General features: G+C 43.5%; 1 protein-coding gene across 2 annotated transcripts in view; it reads right to left on the bottom strand.

Annotated features, from left to right (window-relative positions):
- Positions 1-17519, bottom strand: part of Efna5 (ephrin A5) — a 276111-nt gene extending 258592 nt beyond the window's left edge. For both annotated transcript variants that reach the window (XM_028755709.1, XM_028755710.1), the window contains exon 1: positions 17055-17519. In XM_028755709.1, the coding sequence (XP_028611542.1) occupies positions 17055-17179 (125 nt within the window). In that variant the 5' untranslated portion in view covers positions 17180-17519. The remainder of the gene's footprint in view (positions 1-17054) is intronic.
- Between the last annotated feature and the right edge of the window lie 3408 nt (positions 17520-20927).

Raw genomic sequence — 20927 nt, 5'->3', positions numbered from 1 at the left:
AGAGAAGGTTGACTAGGATGCTAGAGAGAGTAGCTAGAAAGTCATATGCACTACTTTCCCACAGCTGGAGGTAGTTTACTATGGAGCAGTAGATACAAGGGGAGTTCTTGGCCACCGTTCATTTCTCTCCACAGTGGAGTCACGTGGAAATAATTTCTTGTATTGAATGGAAGCATCACCTGTCAATAAAAGGCTGGTTGACCAATGAGCTGAAGCAAGATTAGAAAGTGGAACATCTAGTAGAGAGAGAGAGGAATTCTGGGAAAGTAGTCAGGTGCTGGAGATTCACCCCAAACTCTGAGGAGGAGACAGACACATGAAACTGAGAAGGAGGTAACCAGCCACCCAGCACACTTAGAATAGAACAAACTGTTTTATTGAGATATAAGCAAGTCAGGGAACACTGTCAACATTATTGGTCTAAGTATTTATTCAAATAGAAGATATCTCAGAGTCGTTATTTCTGGGGACAAAGTGGCTCCAGTTAGAATCAATGTTGTTGATATAATCTGAAGAAAGCAAAACTACTCAACTATAAATATGTTTAATTCCTCAGCTAAATTAATGCTTTCTAAATTATAATACAGGGCCAATTCTCACAGCATCAAACCATAATAAGTTAGGAAATCTTACTAAAAGATCCTTACAGATTTCCACTATATACCTAAAAACAAAGTCAGGGTTGTCTGCATAGCCAATGGCAATGGTTATGATTCTACCCAAATCGGTAAGTGAACTGTTTTACTTTTATAACCTAATCACATATCATAACCTCATTTCATAAAACTTGCATAGGGACAGAGAATAAGAATCCAGACCATTCAATGATAAACACAGAAGCATGTGCAACTGGCCCATTATCATCTATGGCAATTTCATAGAGAGGCAAGTCATCATCTTTCAAATTCTAAATATCTAAAATGTGATGACACAATTTAGCCTTTGCACAGAAAACACTAAGAATTCAAGTCACCTTTCCCTCCAAAATATATGAACAAAGAACACAGCAGAACCGCCTATTCGTTACGACGCTCTAAAGTCATTAACTAGACTGGCTATAATCTTTACAAAACTGTTTACTGTATTAGTAAACAGTAAATAGTTAAAATATAATTCAACCCAATTATTTCAACAGCCTAACCAATGGCTATATTGTTATATACTCAACTTGATAACAACACACTTTCATGGGAAGAAACTACTGGGCAAGCCCAGCTGGGTATATTTCTGGCTGATCTTTTTAAACTAATTTTAAACTGAATTTAAAATGTTGATGTTTAGTTTGTCAATAAGTCAAACTTCTTTACTATTTTTTCACAAAAAATAAGCTTGGGGGTGGGGCTTGTAGAAGGGCAGGAGAGATGGCACAGCAGTGAAGTAGCTGCTCCTCCAGGGACCAGACTTCATTTCCCAGCACCCACCTTAGACGGCTCATAACTACCTGTACCTCCAGCTCCGGGAGATCTGACACCCTCTTCTGGTCTCTGCAGGGACTCACACATACATGTGCATAAAAAGCAAACAGACATGTGCACATATGCATAAATAATAAATGAATAAATCCTTTATTTAAAAAAGAGAGAGAAGCTTGAGTGGAAGCAACTGAATGCTCATCAGAATTATAAGAAAAATAATACAAAAAGTTAAACGACTCATAGCAAGCTGGTCGTCTTGACAATAACTTCCAACTCAAGAAGTTAAGGCTTTAGTGCGTAATGACAAGAGAACAAAGGCATATAAGGCAGGTGGTCCCATGAGCACACTTTTAAATATTAAAGTGTTGTAAGAGAAATCCGTTCTTGCAACCTTAGCGGTTGCTCACTCAATTTCAGTGTTCCTAGTGATAAACTCAGTAGGCATGGGACCACTGACCAAGTAGTCTTACATTTCTGGATGTTGCATATATAGATCATTGATAATTTCCCTTCTGAAGTACTTTTCTTTGTTTGAGGGGAAAGAGCTAAGAGTAAAAGGAAGTTCTGAAATAATTACTTAAGTGCACGAATGCTACTTTAGAACAAATAATGAACACACCGGCTATTCACCTAACTAACTATAAACACACCAAGTAAAATCTGCTTTTAATAACTACCAGACAGCTCTCCAAGGAAGTTGGCCTTTAGCGGTGATGTTACTCAGACTTCATCAGATTAAATCTGTGTTCCTTGACAAATTCAGCTGGATGCTATGATCTATCTGTGCTCCTGTGTTAATGTGTGCATAATTAATACGTAAGTTAGTTTTAAGGCCACAATAGTAAGAGTTCTTGAGCAGACAGATATCAAGAGATTTACTGCCAGAGCAGTAGGGCTTAGATTCAGAAAACTCCAAGATCGCAGGGCCAGCCTGGCTGCCTTCAGGAACAGCCCTAGACAGGAATTGATTTGTTTCAACAAGCTCCTCATTGGAAATACAAGCATTCTGCAGGAGGGTGTCGGTATTCATTAATTTCTCCTTTGAGATAGAGATATCTCATTACACCTATGAAGCCCAAAGTAGAGAAAACAATACAGATAACAAACTGAGAGGAGAGAGGACATTAAAAATAAATGACCAGTTTAAAAAAAGGAGATCCAAACACCTTTCTGTGAGGAGAGTCTTGCAGACATGTCATAAGTACCACTTTCTCCCATTTCTCCTAGAGTAGAAATTGAAAGATAAACTGTAATGAGAACTCTTTAAAAAAAAAGATGCAAAACACACATCTTTCAGGTACAGTGCATGCTGATAAATTTGTCTTTTAAAAAGTCACCTCTTCCAAGATGTTTGAAAGTAAGGTTTTCACTTCTGAGGACAGTTACTCGCTTGTTGCTTTTGTTTATAGTGCTTCGTGTTTGAAGTCAGGGTGTCACTAGATAGTACAGGCTGACTTTGAACTCACCATTTCCTGCCTCAGCCTCCCAAGAGCTGACTCTACAGTCATGTGCCTCCTTCCCCACTTTAAGAACATGTTTATCTTAATTTATAAGGATATGTTGACTTTTATAAAGTGAGTCATTTGCATGAAGTAAACGTGTCCCCCTTAAACTCATAATCCTTCTGTTCCCCAGCCTTACTGAGATATGGGGACTCTTTCCATTTTCTGCAATAAGGTCTCATATACTTTTAGATTTTCACAGGAGGAAGACATTATTTTTATTGTATCCATCTATTTACTGGGATTAAAAAAAAAAATCAAGGTCCATATGTGCCACTATCAGCAGAACTTATAACTCAACCAGCAATGAAACTTAACTAGATCCAAAAATTTAACAAAAAAATACCAAAAGATGATTAGTAAACCCCACTTAATATGACTTTAGCTTTATTTGTTCGGCAGTGTGTAAGAGTTGTTTCTCCTGCATGTGTGTGTGTGACCACGTCAGTGCTTGGTACCCACAGATAACAGAAGAAAGCATCAGATCGTTGGAACAATAGTCATGGATGGTTGTGAGCTGCCATGTGGGGGCTGGGAGCTGAACCCGGTCCTCTGGAAGAGCAGCCAGTACTCTTAACCACTTAGACATCACTCTGCTCCTTGAGATGTTTTTAAATATCTTGTTCTCTAAGCCCTTACCTCTATAATGCTCAGAAAAAGAAGGTTTTAGCCTAAACATCTGTGACTATAAAACCAAAATTTCAAAAGTACACGAACTACATACAGGGACACCCCTAAAATCTCAGTTACAATCTATTATTATGATGACAGAACACACTTAATAACTTTGAAACACATTTTAAAACATTCAACATATTTATTTTCATTTTTTGAGATGGGGGAACAAAACACTAGTCAGAACTAGTGGGCATCTTCTACTTTACTCTAAGCCAGTTGGCTACATGACTGTATTCATTCCTGTTTTGAATGAAGCCATTCCTTGGAGATATGAAAATGCCCTCACTTTAATCAGAGAATACAGTCTCTTCCTAAATGTAAGTCTTCTAAACTCACGGCATACGTCCTTCTACGGAGCCACTTGAGCTCACATGCAGTAACAGATGCTTCTCACAATTTTTAATCTAGGAGAATTACAAACCTTAGACACAGTAAGAGTTCCCCTCAGCATTCCCATTGAGAACCAGCCTCGTGGCTACCATGGGAAGCATAACCGTGCGCTTACAAATGAACAGCCCTACGCTGAGTTACTATTCTTAATAATGCTCATTGTTCTTACAAACTGCTGCCCGGAATTTTAATTAAATTCATTATATCAAGAATTTAACAAGGAGGATATTCACTTCTGCTTTATAATTAACTGCAAAAAGTGTTGGCAAACACTCTTATAAAATTAGCGCAAGACAGGAGGGGCAGTGTATGCCTTCAATCACAGCACTTGGGAGGCAGAGGCAGGCTGATCTCTGTGAGTTCAAGGCCAACTTGATCTACATATTGAGTTCTAGGCCAGCCAGGGCTATAAAATAGCTATAAAATAAGACTTTGTCTCAACAACAATAATAAAATTAATTAATTAATTAGTTAGTTAGTTAATTAAAATGAAAGCACAGCTAAGTGGAATATTCCCTATTGCTTTGTTTTCACAAGGACCTGATTTATAGCAGGTTTTATCTATCTTTTCATAACAACATCAAGTCTATTGGTTGAGGCTTGGGGCTCACTTAGGATGGTAACATTGTATTCACAGCAAGTGAAAGAGAACAAAGCAATGAACAAAAGAAGACACAAAAACCAAATTCAACCAGTCCCACTCCTAGCTTGTAGATAAAAGCATCACATGGTATCTGTGAGATAGAAGAAAATGAGGTATCTGCTCTAAAGAACAGGACACAGGAACATACCTACAGACTGACTACTTGCTCTCAAGGACAGGACACAGGAGCTACAGACTGACTCTACAGAAACACTTTCCTCACGAAGGACACTGGAATAGTAGAAATTCAGAGCAGGGAGAGATTTTTTTTTTCCCCAAGTCTTTAAGACTTTAAGACTGGAAGTATAGGCTCCTGAAAGCCACCCACAGGAAACTCAACCATTGTAAAAAAAAAAAAAAAAAACAACCCTGTGAGCACTCATCTTCTATGCTCAATATAAAATAAAGATTTTAGGCTCATTTGACCACAATGAAGTTAAATTACAAAGTATAAAAAATCTGCTTTTTTGAGGTGTCATTCTGGAACCACTACTTACAGTACTTTCAGGGAAGCTTTGTGTGTAAATATCCTTAAAATTTATAGCAGAATTCTCTTCAAACTTCTTGGACCAAGACAACATTCTCACTGAAGTAGGGCTTGTCTATAGAGAGGACTTACAACCAAATCCCCAGCTTTGACCTTGTTAGCGGTATGTTTTTAATGAAGCATAAACCTCAAAGTACAATTTCATTTTATATGTCTGTAACTTCAGGGAAAGGTCTAGAAATGAAGACTGCTGGGCCTTCCAGGCCTTTTAAATGACAAATAACTTTCACTCATGCAAGCATGAAGCCATTTCAGAAGCCAGAGAGATGGCTACACAGAAAGCTCAAGACAAACACTACCCTAAGTCCTTCCAAGAAGCCAGAGAAAGAATCTCTTCCACTGAATGTCCACGGAGCACCCATGCTCACAACCAGGGAACTCACAACAATGTTTACCACAGTTTCCCCTGGAAACTTGTCAGAAGTACGAGGCACTGGGCCCCTACCAAGCTCTACTGAATTAAAATGTGCAGTTCAACAAGATTCCCCAAGAGCTCAGTACGCACCTCAGGGGAGACAAAGGGACCTAGAAGGCACTAAATAAACACTTTCTAGTGGCTGGCAGTGCTACATTGCCAACTCCGAGAACAACACCTGGCCCACAGTAGACACCTGTCAGGTGAAATGATGAAGAGATTCCTTATAATACTATCCAGTCTGTACTGTCATTAGAGCCGCAAAGTCCTTAACTCTGAACCAAACCCTTGGATTGCTCATGAGCACAGAGGCTGCCTGCCTCCCTCCGAGTGTTGGGTACACTTCTCAGTGCTTTTACACACGGTGCCACTCAATAAATATTTTATCAATCGTAACGTCTAAGTTTCTAACACATGAATATATTATTACTAATACCTATAACACTTCTCTAATGTGAAATTTTTGCTTGTTTATTTGTTTTAAAATATTGTCAAATCAATATAAAATTCCTGAATTTCCCCCATTCTCTAGTATGAGATACAAGAAACAGATTCTCTTCAAATAGAGAGAATTCACCCAAAACGGAAAAGTGTCAATGTAAAATATTTATGTAAGACACAGTTTGATTCTGTGCAGGGTCAGAGCACAAGTGGACTGAGAAGTAACTGTAACTCAGAACTGACTCTGAAGCACCGTGTTATTTACCTACTTCAAAGGCTTGTTCCCAAATACACTAAAGCTGTGGAGGTTTGGAAGAAAATTATTATTATTATTAATGATATAATATAATAATATTATATAATAATATAATAATATAATATAACTAATAATTATTATTAGTTGCTTTATTTTCTTTCTTAATTACATCTAAGAGTGACTGACCGGGACCATGAAACAGCTCCAACAAGCTATATGGAATAAATTGATTAGTTCTTGATCATCCAGATATTGACACAAACATCCAAAGTAAGGAAATAAGAGTTTTCACAAAATAATTAGATAATTAACAACATGTGTGCATTGATTGTAAGACCATGCCCAAATAATATTTAAATTAATGAGACAATTCAGAGGCATTGACTGATTCCATCTACATTATGAAGAAAGGGCACTAAGGGGGTGGTGCCCCCACCAAAGAACCTAATTAGCCAAATTAGATAGCAAATGTACATTTTGTTGTCAGTGGTTTATTCAAATTCAGACCATGCATAGCTCAAAAATGAAGCACAAGGTATATCTGACCTTATGTGTATATATACAGATCACACACACACACACACACACAGGTCATGTTATTGTCTTCCCAAGAGGACAGTTGACAGCGGTGATGGCTGAGTGTGTAATTAGTTTTCATTGTTCCCCTGACAGCTATAGTGCTACCCAAGAACTTTTCCTTTATATGTTGTAAACGCTATAGAAAAAGATACATTAATAACAGGCATTTAATTACGGGCCCAGCAACTATAGAGGAAACAGGGCTGGAAAAGAAGCAGAGTGTCTCTACATACACATTTTAATGTGTGGGGAAGTGGGGTTCATCCTCCAGTTACAGTAATCTCGAAAATATAGATGGATGACTGGCAGAAAGTATGGAGGGCAGAAAGTTTAAAAACGGACCCACGGCTCCCAACAATAAAGTATGTGCACGGTGCTTCACCAACACTGAAACCAAGAATAGCATAATACTTGCACTAAAATATTAATAAGAATAAGGGCATTGCTTATTAATAAGGAAAATACTCTTTAGAATAGCTTCATGTTTTGATAACAACAGTGACGAGTACAGAGAATCAGTTTTGAATTGTTGTTTGGTCTCCCCTTTCACAGAGTTTATAAACAATTAACATTTGTGTCTCCTAGCTGGGTGCTGTGCTTCCTGGGGTGGCTAACTGTAACGTCTTTCATATGGTATTTAGATGAAACATCCCCAACTTGCTGTCATGGTGGACATGTGATCCTGCACTGAGGTCCTCTCTGGGCTGATTAATTAGTAATTGGGAGACACGTTTTGGCAGCTTTCATTCCACTATTATTCTCTCTGGTTTGACACAAAACCCTGTCAGAAGCACCACTTTTTGAACTGCACCCCTTTTTAGTGCTGGGTCACTAACTGCTAATAAATGGAGCCCCTGCCAGAACACTACAGAAATAGGCATAAAAGTTTATTGAAGCACTAACAGTAAACAAATATATGAAGAAAACACTGGATGCCACAGTATCTAAAGCATTCATGGTCTGTCTGAACCCGGAGGTTACTGGCGAGATTGCAGACCTGGAACTAAAAGAAAAGGCCTTTAACAAAGCTACCTCTTTCATCTATCTTTAAAAAAAAAAAAAAGTATTTGCTAAATAAAGCAGGCAAGTGCTCGGCCGCAGCAGAAAGTATGTCTGAGCCTCCTTTAGCCGTCTGCATGATTCCAACTGGATGAGTAAAATTATTTGGAAGCAAAGATTTATAGCAACTACCCCAACTGGATATGTGGAGAACACATCCAGAAGTCACCAAGCTCTGAACCAGAGAAACATTTCTCATCAAGGGGTGGGGGGCAGGGGGAGGTGCTTCAACTGAAGTTGGGAAGGCTTTGGAAAAAGCCTCACACTGCTACAGAATCAGCCTCAGGGTCTGCATCCCAAAGTGTCACTCTCTTCAAAAGAGTGTCGTGCTACGATGGTGGCTCAGGACACTTATGTGCCAGGGCAGTTGCCATGCTGTGCAAGTCAGAGGTCACTGCTTCCACATTCCGACATCTGTCTGCATTTTCTTGCTCTGAAACAATAGAAGGAGGGCCAGGCTCATTTGCTACCACTCTGTTTAACCTAATTGTTAAATACAAAAGACAGTTTCCACATATTGAGAGCTACTTTGGCCTTTCTGCCCATTCTCACCTGTCCCCATTAAATTAAACACTATAAAACTTCACTCAGAAGGTTAAGTCTCCTGGATACTAAGCTCAGGAAATGCAACCAAATGCTAATCCCCCTGGCATCTCAGAAACATCAAGTATCATGTCCTCCCCGTGATCAAAACCTGAGTAACAATTTGTACTGCAATTAATGGCTTCGCTAAACCATTCCTTAATTTTACTCAAACCACAAGACCACATTTTCTATAGGGAAAGGCTTTCATCCTACATGTTTGCATAGTAAGGGGCAAGAGCTAATTGTTAATTATAGGTTTTAACCTATATAAATAAGTCACTAATAAAACTTAAAATGGAAACTCTGACAGCTTGGAAACATGAAAAAAAAAAACAAAAAAAAAGGTACTTGTTAGTTCATTTAAAACTAAAAGGTCACTGTGAACACTTAGTTATTTAAATCTCTAGCATTCTAAAGAAAGCAGACAACAGACCTCAGACAACGGACCTCAGAGGCAAGCTTTCTGGTGCAAAGTCTCTGCCAACTCAGACCTTGAGTTTAGACACGAGATGCCTATCTGCTCTTTAAACATGAAGCTTATTTACCAACTTTACCCTAACTCTATAACCATGCAACCCCTCTTCTACTGCGCATATAATCTGAAGCAGGCAGAGGGCTCATCAGCACCCAGCTTAAATTAGGCAGACTGAGCGAGGCTACTTTAGAAATGAATCTTAGGAAAGCTTTGCTTTTACTGAAATACATGATAATGATGTTCCCAGACATCATCAAACAGATGCAGCAGCAAGAAGTGTAGTGTAAACTTTTGGTAAAGTTTACTAGGCCACATGTTCTTCTAAATGTACCCAGAAATACAGAGCATGGTAGAAAACACAGCACACTCTCAGCTAGTAGGATCTCACGAGTTTCAGCAACAAATGTGTGTCACCTCTGAAATAATTCTCTTTTAGTATCCTCAAAAAAAAAAAAAAAACAGCTTTTTAAGAAAAAAAAAAAGGCGAGAAGCTGTGTTTAAAGGGGCACTTGGGCTCTGACATCACATCATGCTTCTCAAGGCATATAAATGTTTTATTTGGGGAGGCATCTATAGTTTTATCCCAGTCTCTTACTGCATAAAGACACCTGGTAACACATGCAATTATGTGTATGTTTGCTAGGCGGACAGGGGGAAGGGAAAACAATAGGAAGAACTACTTAGTTGGGTCAGCAGAACAAAACGGTAGAGGATGGGGTGACAGCAGGGGCATTAGCAATGATTGTAAGCTTAAAGGGAGAAGTATCTATGGAAACATGGTACAGCCTAGCATTTAACATTAAAATACACTACACGTCAGCTAAGTATGGCAACACTATCTAAAACACACTTTTGTCATCTAAACGCAGAGACAACATGTTTGTGACTTTGCAAATAAGGTAGTCCCTTAGCTTAGAGTCCCACCGTACTTGGCGGTTTAGTCCGTTCCTGTCCACATTCATTTCCAGACAATTTTCACAAGAGAAATAAAATCGGACTCAAAAACAAGATGGCTGCTTTGAGAAGGGGGGAAGAAAAGGAAGATGCTGGAATCCCAAATCAGCTTTTCTAAATGCAGAAATACGACTTCGGTTTTATCCTAATCCCCTGTGTTCATAGGCTTCTGCCTGGGAATGCATCAGCTACCCTGTACAGATATTTAAAAGTATTAATAACAAAGACATTGCTCAAAATGGTCCAATCTTTGTGTGCGAATAGCACAACTGTCCAATGCCTACACTCATGTGCGTGAAGGCACAGATACCCCACAAATGGGTAAGTTCTCACTCCTATTTCACACCAAATCATGGTCACCAGTCATGAAAACCAGGCCACTGGCTAAGTCACAACAGGAATAATATCAATTCACATCTCTTTTGGATCCGATATAAAATCACCCTGCAATACACAATCAATTCAACTACATTTGACTTCTTAAGGGTAAAAGCATAGGAAATTAACTGTTCAGAATTTCTCCTTGAAACACACTTCCCTGACCTTCCCTGAAGTAAGCTCAGATTAATTTTATGACTTCCATATAAAAATTAAAAATATTTCCCTCCATTTTAAAGTAACTTTTAAACACATTTTTTAATAAATCATCTAAACCTATTTTTATTCCTCACTTGAGTGGAAAATAAGACCTGGCAGTAACATTTTCTTCAACCTGTCAACTGTCAGTTGTTTGAAGGATGTGTCTAAAGATGACAAAGGTTTATTTTTCCTTATTGAAAATGATAGAATCCACCTGAATGAAAGCTGAGTGAGCCATAGTTACAGTGTGCTACAGACTAGCTTCAACTAGGTAACTTCAGCAGGAGCTGACTTCCAATATTTTAAAGTACTGTTTTGTTAAAACATATGGTTCACTGTTTGGAAACTAGATCCAGAAAGCTCAAAAATCAAGAGTTTGCATTCATACAAATTTTTTGTGAGCAAATGGTCGGTGCACAGATTTTTGGAAGCTTCACTGTCATCCTTCAGAGAGAGCACAGTCACAGTCAGAGCTATAGACCATCAAGAAGACCAAAACACTGGACTGCCCTTCAATAAGAAGTATGCATGACAGTTTCAGTAGAGAAAGTTTTCATTATTAATGTTTACTTTTAAACTAAGTGGTTCCGTGTCACTGTGCTGACTTGCTCATGACTGACTACATTTTGAAAACGTAAAATGCAAGCAAATATAAGAGAGGGAAAAAGCAGATTTCTTAGTACTGAGTAATATCCTATTCAGAAACACTGGAGATTCACATTAATCACAAGAAACTTTTCTACAAAACATCTCAGGACATGGGTTGAGAAGCAGACTAACATATAAATGGAAAAATATAAATCAGGCCCTTCAGAGAGACAATAATTTATTGGCATTTGGCAAAGACCACTATGGTAAGACAAATTATTAAAAGTTGAGTATTAATATCTCATTGCTCATGCTTCTCTTTGAAGCTTTTACGCCTGAATATGAAGGTGTTATTTGTCAAAACTCATCAAAGGACAATTTTTTCCCCCTCTGTTCAGAAGACTGATCTGAATGAGTTGTCCTGGGCGAGGGGCAAGGACTGCGTTCCCACTGTGGTTGGGGGACACAGGCTCCAGTTACAGCACGGATATTGAAGTTATGCTGTTATTTTAATAGTTTATGTACTACTTATGAAAAAAATCAATAATATGGACTGAATCACCACAGAGTGGTTCATTACTGAGGGAATCATACCTCTTGGAACCCTTATAGTTTCAGGGGTTATTCACAACAATCAGAAAAAAGACATAGAATGGAATCTTCTTCAAAAATTAAGCAAATTGTTTCTATTGAAAAATAAGCAATGTATCAAACATTGCTATATACATAAAACTTGTTTTTTTAAATATATTTTTATGTCCCCCCCTTAGGTTATTTTGGCATCTTCTTTTCCCAAGCTAGCAAAGTCCAGGACTCCTGAAGGACTAATTGTATTCATTCACTTTCCTGGCCCAGCGTGAAGCTGGTAGCATGCTCAGTTCATGGCAACAGGAGAGAAGGGAGGTGCCATCTTTATCGGTCGCTGTCCAACAGGAAACCAGGCCAGTGGGGAGACTGCAATGAAATGCCTGTATTTTGCAAGATTAAACAGCAGAAAATCCAGGAAGTTAATTTGCCCCAAATAGCTAAGGGTTCCATCTAAACCCGCCTGTTTTCACAGGCAGAAAGCTCTACCCTGTATCAGCCACAAAATACCCTGGTTAATACCACTCAAGTCACAAAACAAAAGGTGTGAATTACTAACCACTGTCCTGGTATCTTTGATCACTCCCAGTTTAATGTCATTGGTTTCATATTGTAAATGCTGAGTGATCCTATACAGCTACCTCACGCATCACGACATGCCAGTCACCTTAACACAGACAGTATACGCCTTCTCAGAGTTTAGTATGACTATACAAACTAACGCACACAATGACTTGGAAATAATAAGCTCACTAGCTAGTTTAACTCTGTAAAATTCCAGGAGAGACAGGCCAAAAACCAAGAAGCAGACTTCTTCTGTAAGTATCTATATTTAAAGGAGAGAGAAGGGAGAGCGGCCAGTACAGATGGCAGATCTCTTATTAATGGACATAGGTAAGATCACAGAATAGCAGTCTAATGTACAGTGCTTACATAACTCTGATATAAATATCAAAATGACAAAATTATTCCAACACAGCTAATAAAATGATACATTATATGGCACTGAAACTCCGAGTTAGATTTCACACGATGCCATTTATTTAAAAAAAAAAAAGATTTCTGTTCTGAACATACAGATATTACTTTAAAATTTTTGAACTTCAAAAATAAAGAAATCCTTTACAAACTCAGCCAGAGAGCCCCCTGGAAATTAAAATAAACCTTTCCTCTCTCCTCACAACTAGTTCCTAGATCTAAACCTTGATGACTTCATTTATTTGTCAATGGAAAAGGGACAGTGCCAGCATTCTGGCATACATGAACCACTGGATTCTGAAGGAAAAGTACTCAAGGGAATATTCTTAGAAAAATATTAGTACTTTTCTCTATTTCGCTATGTGCCTCGGTTCCTCACATAAGGAAGCAGTCGGGACTGCTAAACCACGATTCTTATCTCTCTAGAACTCTACACATGGACACAACTAAATGGCGAGCTACTACTCTTACTTGAGATGCTTCATATAGTTCAAAAAAATGAAAAAAAAAAAACAAAAAGAAAGAAAAAACCCAACAACAGAAACCAATTTGGTTGTGCTCAGTAAAGTCTTCATGATATTACTCATATTAAGAAAATAAACTCTCAGGCTGATAATATTCAAACCTTAGCAGGACACAGGTTGAGGAGAGCGAGTGTCGGTTATATTTGGAACCATCAATTTTTTACTGTCTTGTCTACAATACAAATCAGAAGATATATTTAACTACTCCGGAGTCATTTTGGCAAATAGAGAAACTGAAGAGCAACTTTTCAGGATACACAAGTGCTTACAAGAGTATTTTTTGGAAGCATCAAACTGTTTTCAGCAATCTTCAGGCTAATGAATGTGTTCTTAATATTAAGCCACGTCTATGTGTATAGGGATAGCTACCAAGGAGGAATGCAAATAAAGTTTTATTACTGTAAGTTATCTTTTTAAAGTTCCTTTAAAGCTTTCTATAGTTTTAACTTAAATAAACTCTTTCAGTTAGATTTTCAACATGCAAATGATTTTCTTACAGTCCAGCTCAGAATGCAGGGCGACCCTTAAAAGAGGATTGTCCACTTTTAGGTGAAACTCCAGCAGCCTTCAAATTTGAGGAAGGTGAAGGATGCATTTTGGCAAATGTGATGGAGTAATCCTATTTACAGTGATTCTTTCTCAGTCACTATTTCACAGATTTGTGCCAATTCGATGCATAAAATCAACTCTGTTTACTGTTCAATAAGTCCAGGTAATAATAGTTTGAAACAGTTAAGAGCTAAATATCCATTGTCCCGGAGTCACAAGCAAGGAGACATGTTCTAACTGGAACCATTTGGACAGTACATGAGTTTATATTTCCCTGAAATAACAGACTTATAGCTACTTAGGACCTCAACACAAAGTCATTAAAGATAGTCCATACAGTAGACAAAATTATACCTGCCACAGAAGTGACTTCAAGAACTTGTACAGAGTGAGCTGTCTAATGACGATGACCAAGATTTATCTGATTTTATTTCAATCTAAATAAACACAATTTCAAGCAGAATCTACTCCATTTACTTTGTGGACAGAAACTATCCGTTCCTATCCATTTAATGTGTTCACTAAGCTCCTAAGTAAAAAATGAATTTAAGATGCAAGTAATATTGTCTACTTATTTTCCAGAGGCTGGGGTCTTTTTATTACATTATTAATTTAGCAAAATCTTGACACATCTTATCGAAGGCCCAAAGTCAGGCCTAACAACACAAAACCATAATGTCGATGAAAATGCACATTTAATCTATGATACTAAATGAACCCATACAAGTTCTATGAAATTGTTTTCTATCTCTGTAACGAAGTGTTAGGTTTTCTTTGAAATTACTTATTTTGTATTTGTCCTTTTTGGTTACATCAAACTGACTTTTCCTGATGCATAAAAAATATATTTCAATGAATAAATCTGAATTAGAACTACATATCACTACCTACTTTTCAAAGAAAGTTTTAACGCAACAACATACCATGATAAAGGCCTCCATAAATCGGTAAGAATATTAAATGTTGGATCTGAGAAATGTCCCTGAGTCTTTTTTTGGGATGCCATCAAACTGCCTATGATCAAATAGTGAGGTATTTTCACAGCTTTCAAATTAGCATACTGGTTTAAGACTACTAAGACTATACTTGGTCTTTCAAAAGTCTACAGATTATAACTGAACAGGTTCAAAGCTACCTTGGCATCCTGAGAGAAAGGGTTTTCTTTAGGAAGAGCAGATCTATTAAAAAACATGACCTATGACAAAAATCAATTTGCTAATCTCAAACCAGACTGCTAATCTTAAACCAAACAACGGTATCAAAAGCCTAAAACTGAGATACTATGTCCTGGCAACTTACTGAGCCTAGCTTCACAGGTGAAGAGCGGGGGAGATCAGGCTAGCTGATGCTTCCTCCTCTCTAACCTAAGACAAACTGAGACAGACACCTTTCTAATGAACAAAAAGATCCCACTGAATTTTTGTGAGTGACAAACAAGAGCAAAATGTCCCAAATTCAAATAACTGGCTCTACTTTATTGGATAAATCATTTAAGTTTAAAAATATAAACTGATGCTGCATACATACTGCTCAGTAAAGTCCAAAGGTGGCTACCCCAAGCAACGTAATTAGACTTGCTTTTAACACCATCGCAAATGGAAAGCTTGCTCTATTTGTCTTGTCAGCTTTAATAAAAGGCATATTCTCTGGCAGACCGTCGTCTCTTTCTCTTTTCCTAATAGTGGCTAGTGACATGTCAAAGAGGAAACAGCTTCCCATTCTAATTCCCACCCGCAGGACACCCTTTTTATTAAAAACGCAAACTTTCAGGGATGTCTCCACTTGTGCTAGGCAAGTTCTTTAGTCTACCTGGGTGTGACTGGGCCGGAGTAACAGGGCGGAGGGATTTCTCCCTAGGATAGGCAATCCTGAGCGTTCCTGGAGAAATCTGCTCTTCATCCCTGATGACCCTCATCAAGCGGGAAAACCCCTGAATTCATAACAGAGGGAAAGCTGAAGGCGCTAGAAAGGGCTGGTGGGAAGCTGAATTGGAGGTGCTCGTCGACCCCCTCGCCTAGAGCTTTAGATGCACCACAACCACAGGCTCAGTCCTCGGCCTCCCGCCTCTTTCCTCGCAACTTCCACTTCAGCCCTGAGAAAAACCTGTGATCCGAGGTACAAGCGACACTGCTTCCCTCCCAGAGCAACACACCAATACCACCAGCCCACAGCTGGAAGCAGAGCAATGTGGGCCCAGAGGGCCCGGGCCCGGCTGCTGGGTCCAGACCCGGGAGAAAGTAAGGTTTGGGAGCAGCCTGGACCAGAATGGGGACGACCCTCCTCCCCTATCCGGGGTCCAGGATCACAGTGTAGCTGCAGTTGGCTGGGGCCCAGAGCTTGCGCTAGGGCAGTCCCAGGCGCCTGACTCCTGCCTCCCGCCGAGCCCGCAGGCTTTGGGGTCGCTGAGACACTGTCGCAAGTAACCACTCGCGTCCCTCCAGCTGCGCAGCGCCAGGCCCCGGGGCGAAGGCTCCCACTTCCAGCTCGCCAACTCCAGCGGCTCGCTCTGCACTCGTGACGTAACCCGGCATTCGATCAAACTTTCTGGCACCTTAAGCCCATTGAGGGGGTAAAAGGAGGGTACAGGAGCTGAGAGAATCCTTTCTACGGCCAAGCGTGATGGGCCTAGACCGACTTGGCGGTAGGTGGGTGTGTGGGTGTGGGTGGGGGGTCACCTAACAGTTATCTCGCCGTTAAAAAGAACATTAAACCCTAAAGCTTCCGCTTTCCACTCACCCACCCACCTACCCTCTTCACTTCCCTCTAACCCGTGCGCGCTCTCTATGCGCGCAAGGAGGGAAAAGAAGGAATTTTGTTTAAATAAAAACAAAATTAAATAAAAATTTTTTAAAACTTTGATGTTATTTAGCAGGGTCTCGGGCCCAGCCCTGCGCCCCCCCCCCCAGGCTCCAGGGAGGACCTCTCGGCGGTACGCACCCGAGGCTATCAGCACCCAAGCCCTGAGCCGAGATCCGGAGGTGCGGGCCAATCTCCCGGGCTGGGAAGCGGTGTCCCCGGTCCAGGGTTCCCGCCCATTCCCGTGTCTTCCCTGCACTCGGTCGGAGGCAGCGGCTCAAAGCAGCCCTGGGGATTGCGAGCAGCCGCCGGCCCTGCCGCTGTGGCTTAACAAAGAGCGGCGCGGAGCGAGCGCTTCCCGCCGGCGCCCGGCGGCCAGCGGCATCTGGCGACGCAGGCTCGGAGGGCGCGCGCTGCCTGCGGCTGGTGCGCGCCGCTCCTGGCCACCGTGTTCCCTGCTCCCGGCCCAGGCCCGCGGAGCCGGAGCTCTCGGCGCCCCCGCCCCGGCCACCTTACCTGGGGTTGCTGCTGTTCCAGTAGACGGCGTAGCGGTCGGCGACCACTTTGGAGCCCGGGTCCTGGCTGAACACACACATCCAGAGCACCAGAAAGAGCAGCGTCAACATCTCCACGTGCAACATCACGCCTAGCCAGCGGCGGAGCCCCCGACGCGCCACTCCGGGGAGAGAGCGGGGATCCAGGGGGAGGGAGAGAGAGGGACAGACGAAAAGAGCGGACGCCAAATAAATAGGAATAAATAAGATGAAGGGGCTAGAGGCGCGCGGCGAGTGCGGGAGGAAGAGGAGGAGGAGGAAGAGAAGAAGGCAGTGGGCTGGGGCGGGGGGGGGGGACAAACTCGCACCCCCACTGAAGGGCTCGGGAGGCGAGAAGAATCACAAGACAGAGAGACGCGTGCGTGTGTGCGGTGGCGGCGACGAGGGCGGGGGAAGGGGTGCGGAGCTGTGTCTCCGGCAGCGGCTGCAGGCCGGTCACCCCGGGAGAGGGAGGTGCGTGCGGGGCCGGGCGGCGGCAGCGCGGGTCGGGGCAGGCGGCGGCGCGCGCTGCACAGTCACCGGGAGTTGAGCGCCGCGGCCGCGGGGAGACATACACCGGCCCGCCGGGCCCGGCTCAGTGTCGGCCCCGCGGTCTGCACGGGGTTCCTCCGCCGCGCTGGGCCCACGCCGTGCGCCCCGCTTTGCTCCAAGTTACTTTGGCGGCCGGAGAGAAACTGCAGGAGGAGGGCGCTGTGTGGAGGGGGGGCGGAGGGTGGGAGGGCGTCCTCACGCTCGTAGCCCCAGGAGGCTGGAAGCTGTCCGGAGCCTCCCTTCTGCGCCTTGGCCGGGCGACCCCCCCTCAAGCCTCGCAGGAGTCCTGAGGACTGCGGTAGCCGGAGGTGCGCAGAAAAGGGTTGCGATCCGGATCCGCGAGCCGGGCTCTGCCGGCGTCTTGGAACTGCCCAAAGCCGCAGCCGAGCGCTCAGGCGAGGAGAGGAGGAGCGGGTCTTGCTACGAAAACGCTCAAAGAAAAGTTTGGCTCTTCACGTCTTCCAGCAGGTCCCCCAGAGGAGTCGGACCGCAGAGGCAGAGCGAGATGGCACCCCCGGGCGCTGGCTGAGTCGGGGATTTCTCCTGCTTGCTTGTCTTGGCTGGGTGTGGGTGCCGCGGAGTGAATGAAGAGCAGAGGTTGCGAACCAGCCAGCCAGGCGGGGCCGGGATGCCCAAACCTGCAGGGCGACGCCAAGCCAGCTGCTGGGCTGGGAAGCGGGAGGGGAAACAATCACTTTCGGATGGAGCCCTCCAAGTCCGGGATGGGCTGATGTCAGTCTCCGCTCGCCTTCCGGGAGCGAGGCTGTACCCTCCACACGGCGTGCCCAGAGCCCCGGGGGAGCTCTCAGAAGTGTCCCTGGGACTCCGACCGCTCCGGCCCCAACCCCAGCAACTTGTAGAGATTCATCAATCAGTTTTAAACCGGGAGGGAAAAGGGGAGAGGGAGCACACACGAGCTGCAGGCACCTCCCCGATGACTACATCAGAAAACCTTCCCGATCCGGAGCTGCCTCCTCCTTCCCGCCTTAGGCACAGCAGTAACGAGAGGTGAAAGCCACCGACCGAATCCTAAAACCTCTGCCCAGGCGGGAAAATAAACTTGAGTGCAGCGGCGCGAGCAGTCTGGAGAGGTTGGGAAGACTGGCGAGAAGTAGAAAGGGGGGAAAAGTCAGTTTTGCAAAAGAAGAGGGAGAAAAAAAGCAAAAGGAGCGAAAAAATGCTTTATGGGAAAAAAATCTCCTCGGGCACGCCCCCTCGTTAATGACCTGCGTGTAAAGCCGACTGCCGCGGCGGCCCAGGCGGCAGCAGCCTCAGCACCACGCGAGGCCGCGCGCGTGGACGTGGACGTGGGCGGGCGGGGGGCTCCGCCCGGGCGTGTTCCGCGGGGCACTGGGTTGGCAGGCGGCGCGAGCGCGGGGGTGAGCTCCGGACCGAGCAGGGGGAGGTGCCGCCGGCGCTGCTGCCTCCGCGGCCCAGGTCATGTGGGCTGCTTTTTTTTCCGCTTCGACTCCCCCCTCCCTCCACCACCACCACCACCACCACCTCCATGCAGTTTACTTGGGAGGGTGGGGGGTGGTTGGAGTAACCAGTCAGGGAGAGGCCTGCTGTTTGCTTACAGATCGGGTTTTTTTTTTTTTTTTCTCTTTTCTCTAACCGGATTGGTTTGCTCCGGGAGAAAGAGGCGTTTTCCTCATCTCCTCCCTCCCCACGCCTCCACCCCCACCCCCGCCCCACCTTCCTGAAACCTGACTAATTGAATTACTGAGAGTGCCGAGGCACCCTCTCCACGGCCCAGCCCGGCAGCACGAGTAACCCTTTGGCTGCTGAAGTGCGTCTGGATTCAGAGTGATTTGGCATCTTTTTACTTGGGATTGAGGTCTTTCGATTGAAAAGAAACTGGCTCCCACTCCAAAAGGAGAGCCGAAAATTGCTTCTGGGACCGCTCAGGTGACATGAAGTCTGCGCGGACAGGCTGAAGCAGCCCTAAGTAAATCGGAGTTCCTGTAAACCTCCGCTGGGTTCTTCACGCCGCACACTACCCGGAGCCGGGTCATCTGGAAATCTGAGCATCTCTCTTGTGCCTTTCAACCCTCTTTCTACCCGAGATTTAAAGGCCTGGGGGCAGGAAATGGGACTTTTCTTTAAAGTGATGCTCTCAAAGCACGTTTTGAAAAGTCGGGGGGAAATCTCAGTTTAAAGTGATTACAATTCAGGGCGAACCTTCAGCTGGAAGGAGATAAATGCAGCGCGCGAGCCCGTCTGTACTTTACACCTTTTCCATGCGGATCCCGTGGATTGTTCGCTATGCACACGCACACCCCACATAAATAATCTTCAACTAAACTCGGTTTGGGAAGAAAAGGGAGGGAAATAGTGGGAGAGAAGGAAACGCCTTTATTACGAAAAAGGCCATGCGTTCCTGGGCTGGTCGGGAGGTTGCAGGGCCCCTGCCCTTTGAGGCCAGCCAAGCTGGATCTCCTGGGAGCGAAGAGCCCTGGCGCCTCGGGACCGGTCCCCTGTGGTCCTGCGCACTGGCAGCCAGCCCCACACCCGATGCTGCGAGACCTGCAGCCCAGGCTTTTTATTTTGTTCTCTAGTATATACGGCCTGTCAAGAAGGCCGAACCCAAGAAAGCAAGCAGTTTACCTTTTTTTTTTCCTCGCAACACTGCGTCTTTTCTCTTTTACATATTAGGCGAATAAAATCAAATATATTCTCCAATCCTGCGCTTTCCAAAGCTCGGCCTGGGGTTTCCAGACGCTTCGGAGAAATTTGGAAGCGTCCAGACGCCCTCCAGTGGTCGGCCTGCAGTCCGCACCCAGCAGGGACATTGCCAACAGCCTCGGCCCACACTGAGCCTGATGGAAGATCTAAGGTCAGGATGAGTGAAGACTTCAGAGGAGAGAAGCAGTTCCCACGGGCTGGGCGTTACTGGACATGATGGAGATTTTCCCTAAGTATCCTGAAGGACGTCCTTGTTGAGTTGCAACCGTATCGTGAGACTGCAAGACCAACCACCTGATAGGCTAGTCAGTCTCCTTATTTATGAGTTTAAATTGAGACAATTCACTTAATCTCTCCTCTGTCTGCATCTTTCACCAAATCACAGCGTCAAGAAAGAAGGAAGACAACTTAAAGAAACCAGTAGATAAGATTTTACTATTAACCTCAATTTCTGTTTTCACTTAAAACGCTACTTGTCCCTCCGGCTGGTGAGCAAGCTCAGAGTGTGATTTTTTTTCCTCTGCTGTGGAAGGAGAGATCTCTTTCCCCAGCCTTTTTGATAGTAACTCTAATAGGCAGTCATGTGACAAAGGCAGGAAATATTCTGGACCCTTTGAAA

Source organism: Grammomys surdaster, unplaced genomic scaffold (assembly GCF_004785775.1).
Source record: "Grammomys surdaster isolate TR1022 unplaced genomic scaffold, NIH_TR_1.0 126076, whole genome shotgun sequence".
Classification (NCBI taxonomy): Eukaryota; Metazoa; Chordata; class Mammalia; order Rodentia; family Muridae; genus Grammomys; species Grammomys surdaster.
The sequence above is the reverse complement of the archived record's forward strand: the minus strand, read 5'-3'. Positions and strand labels throughout refer to the sequence as shown.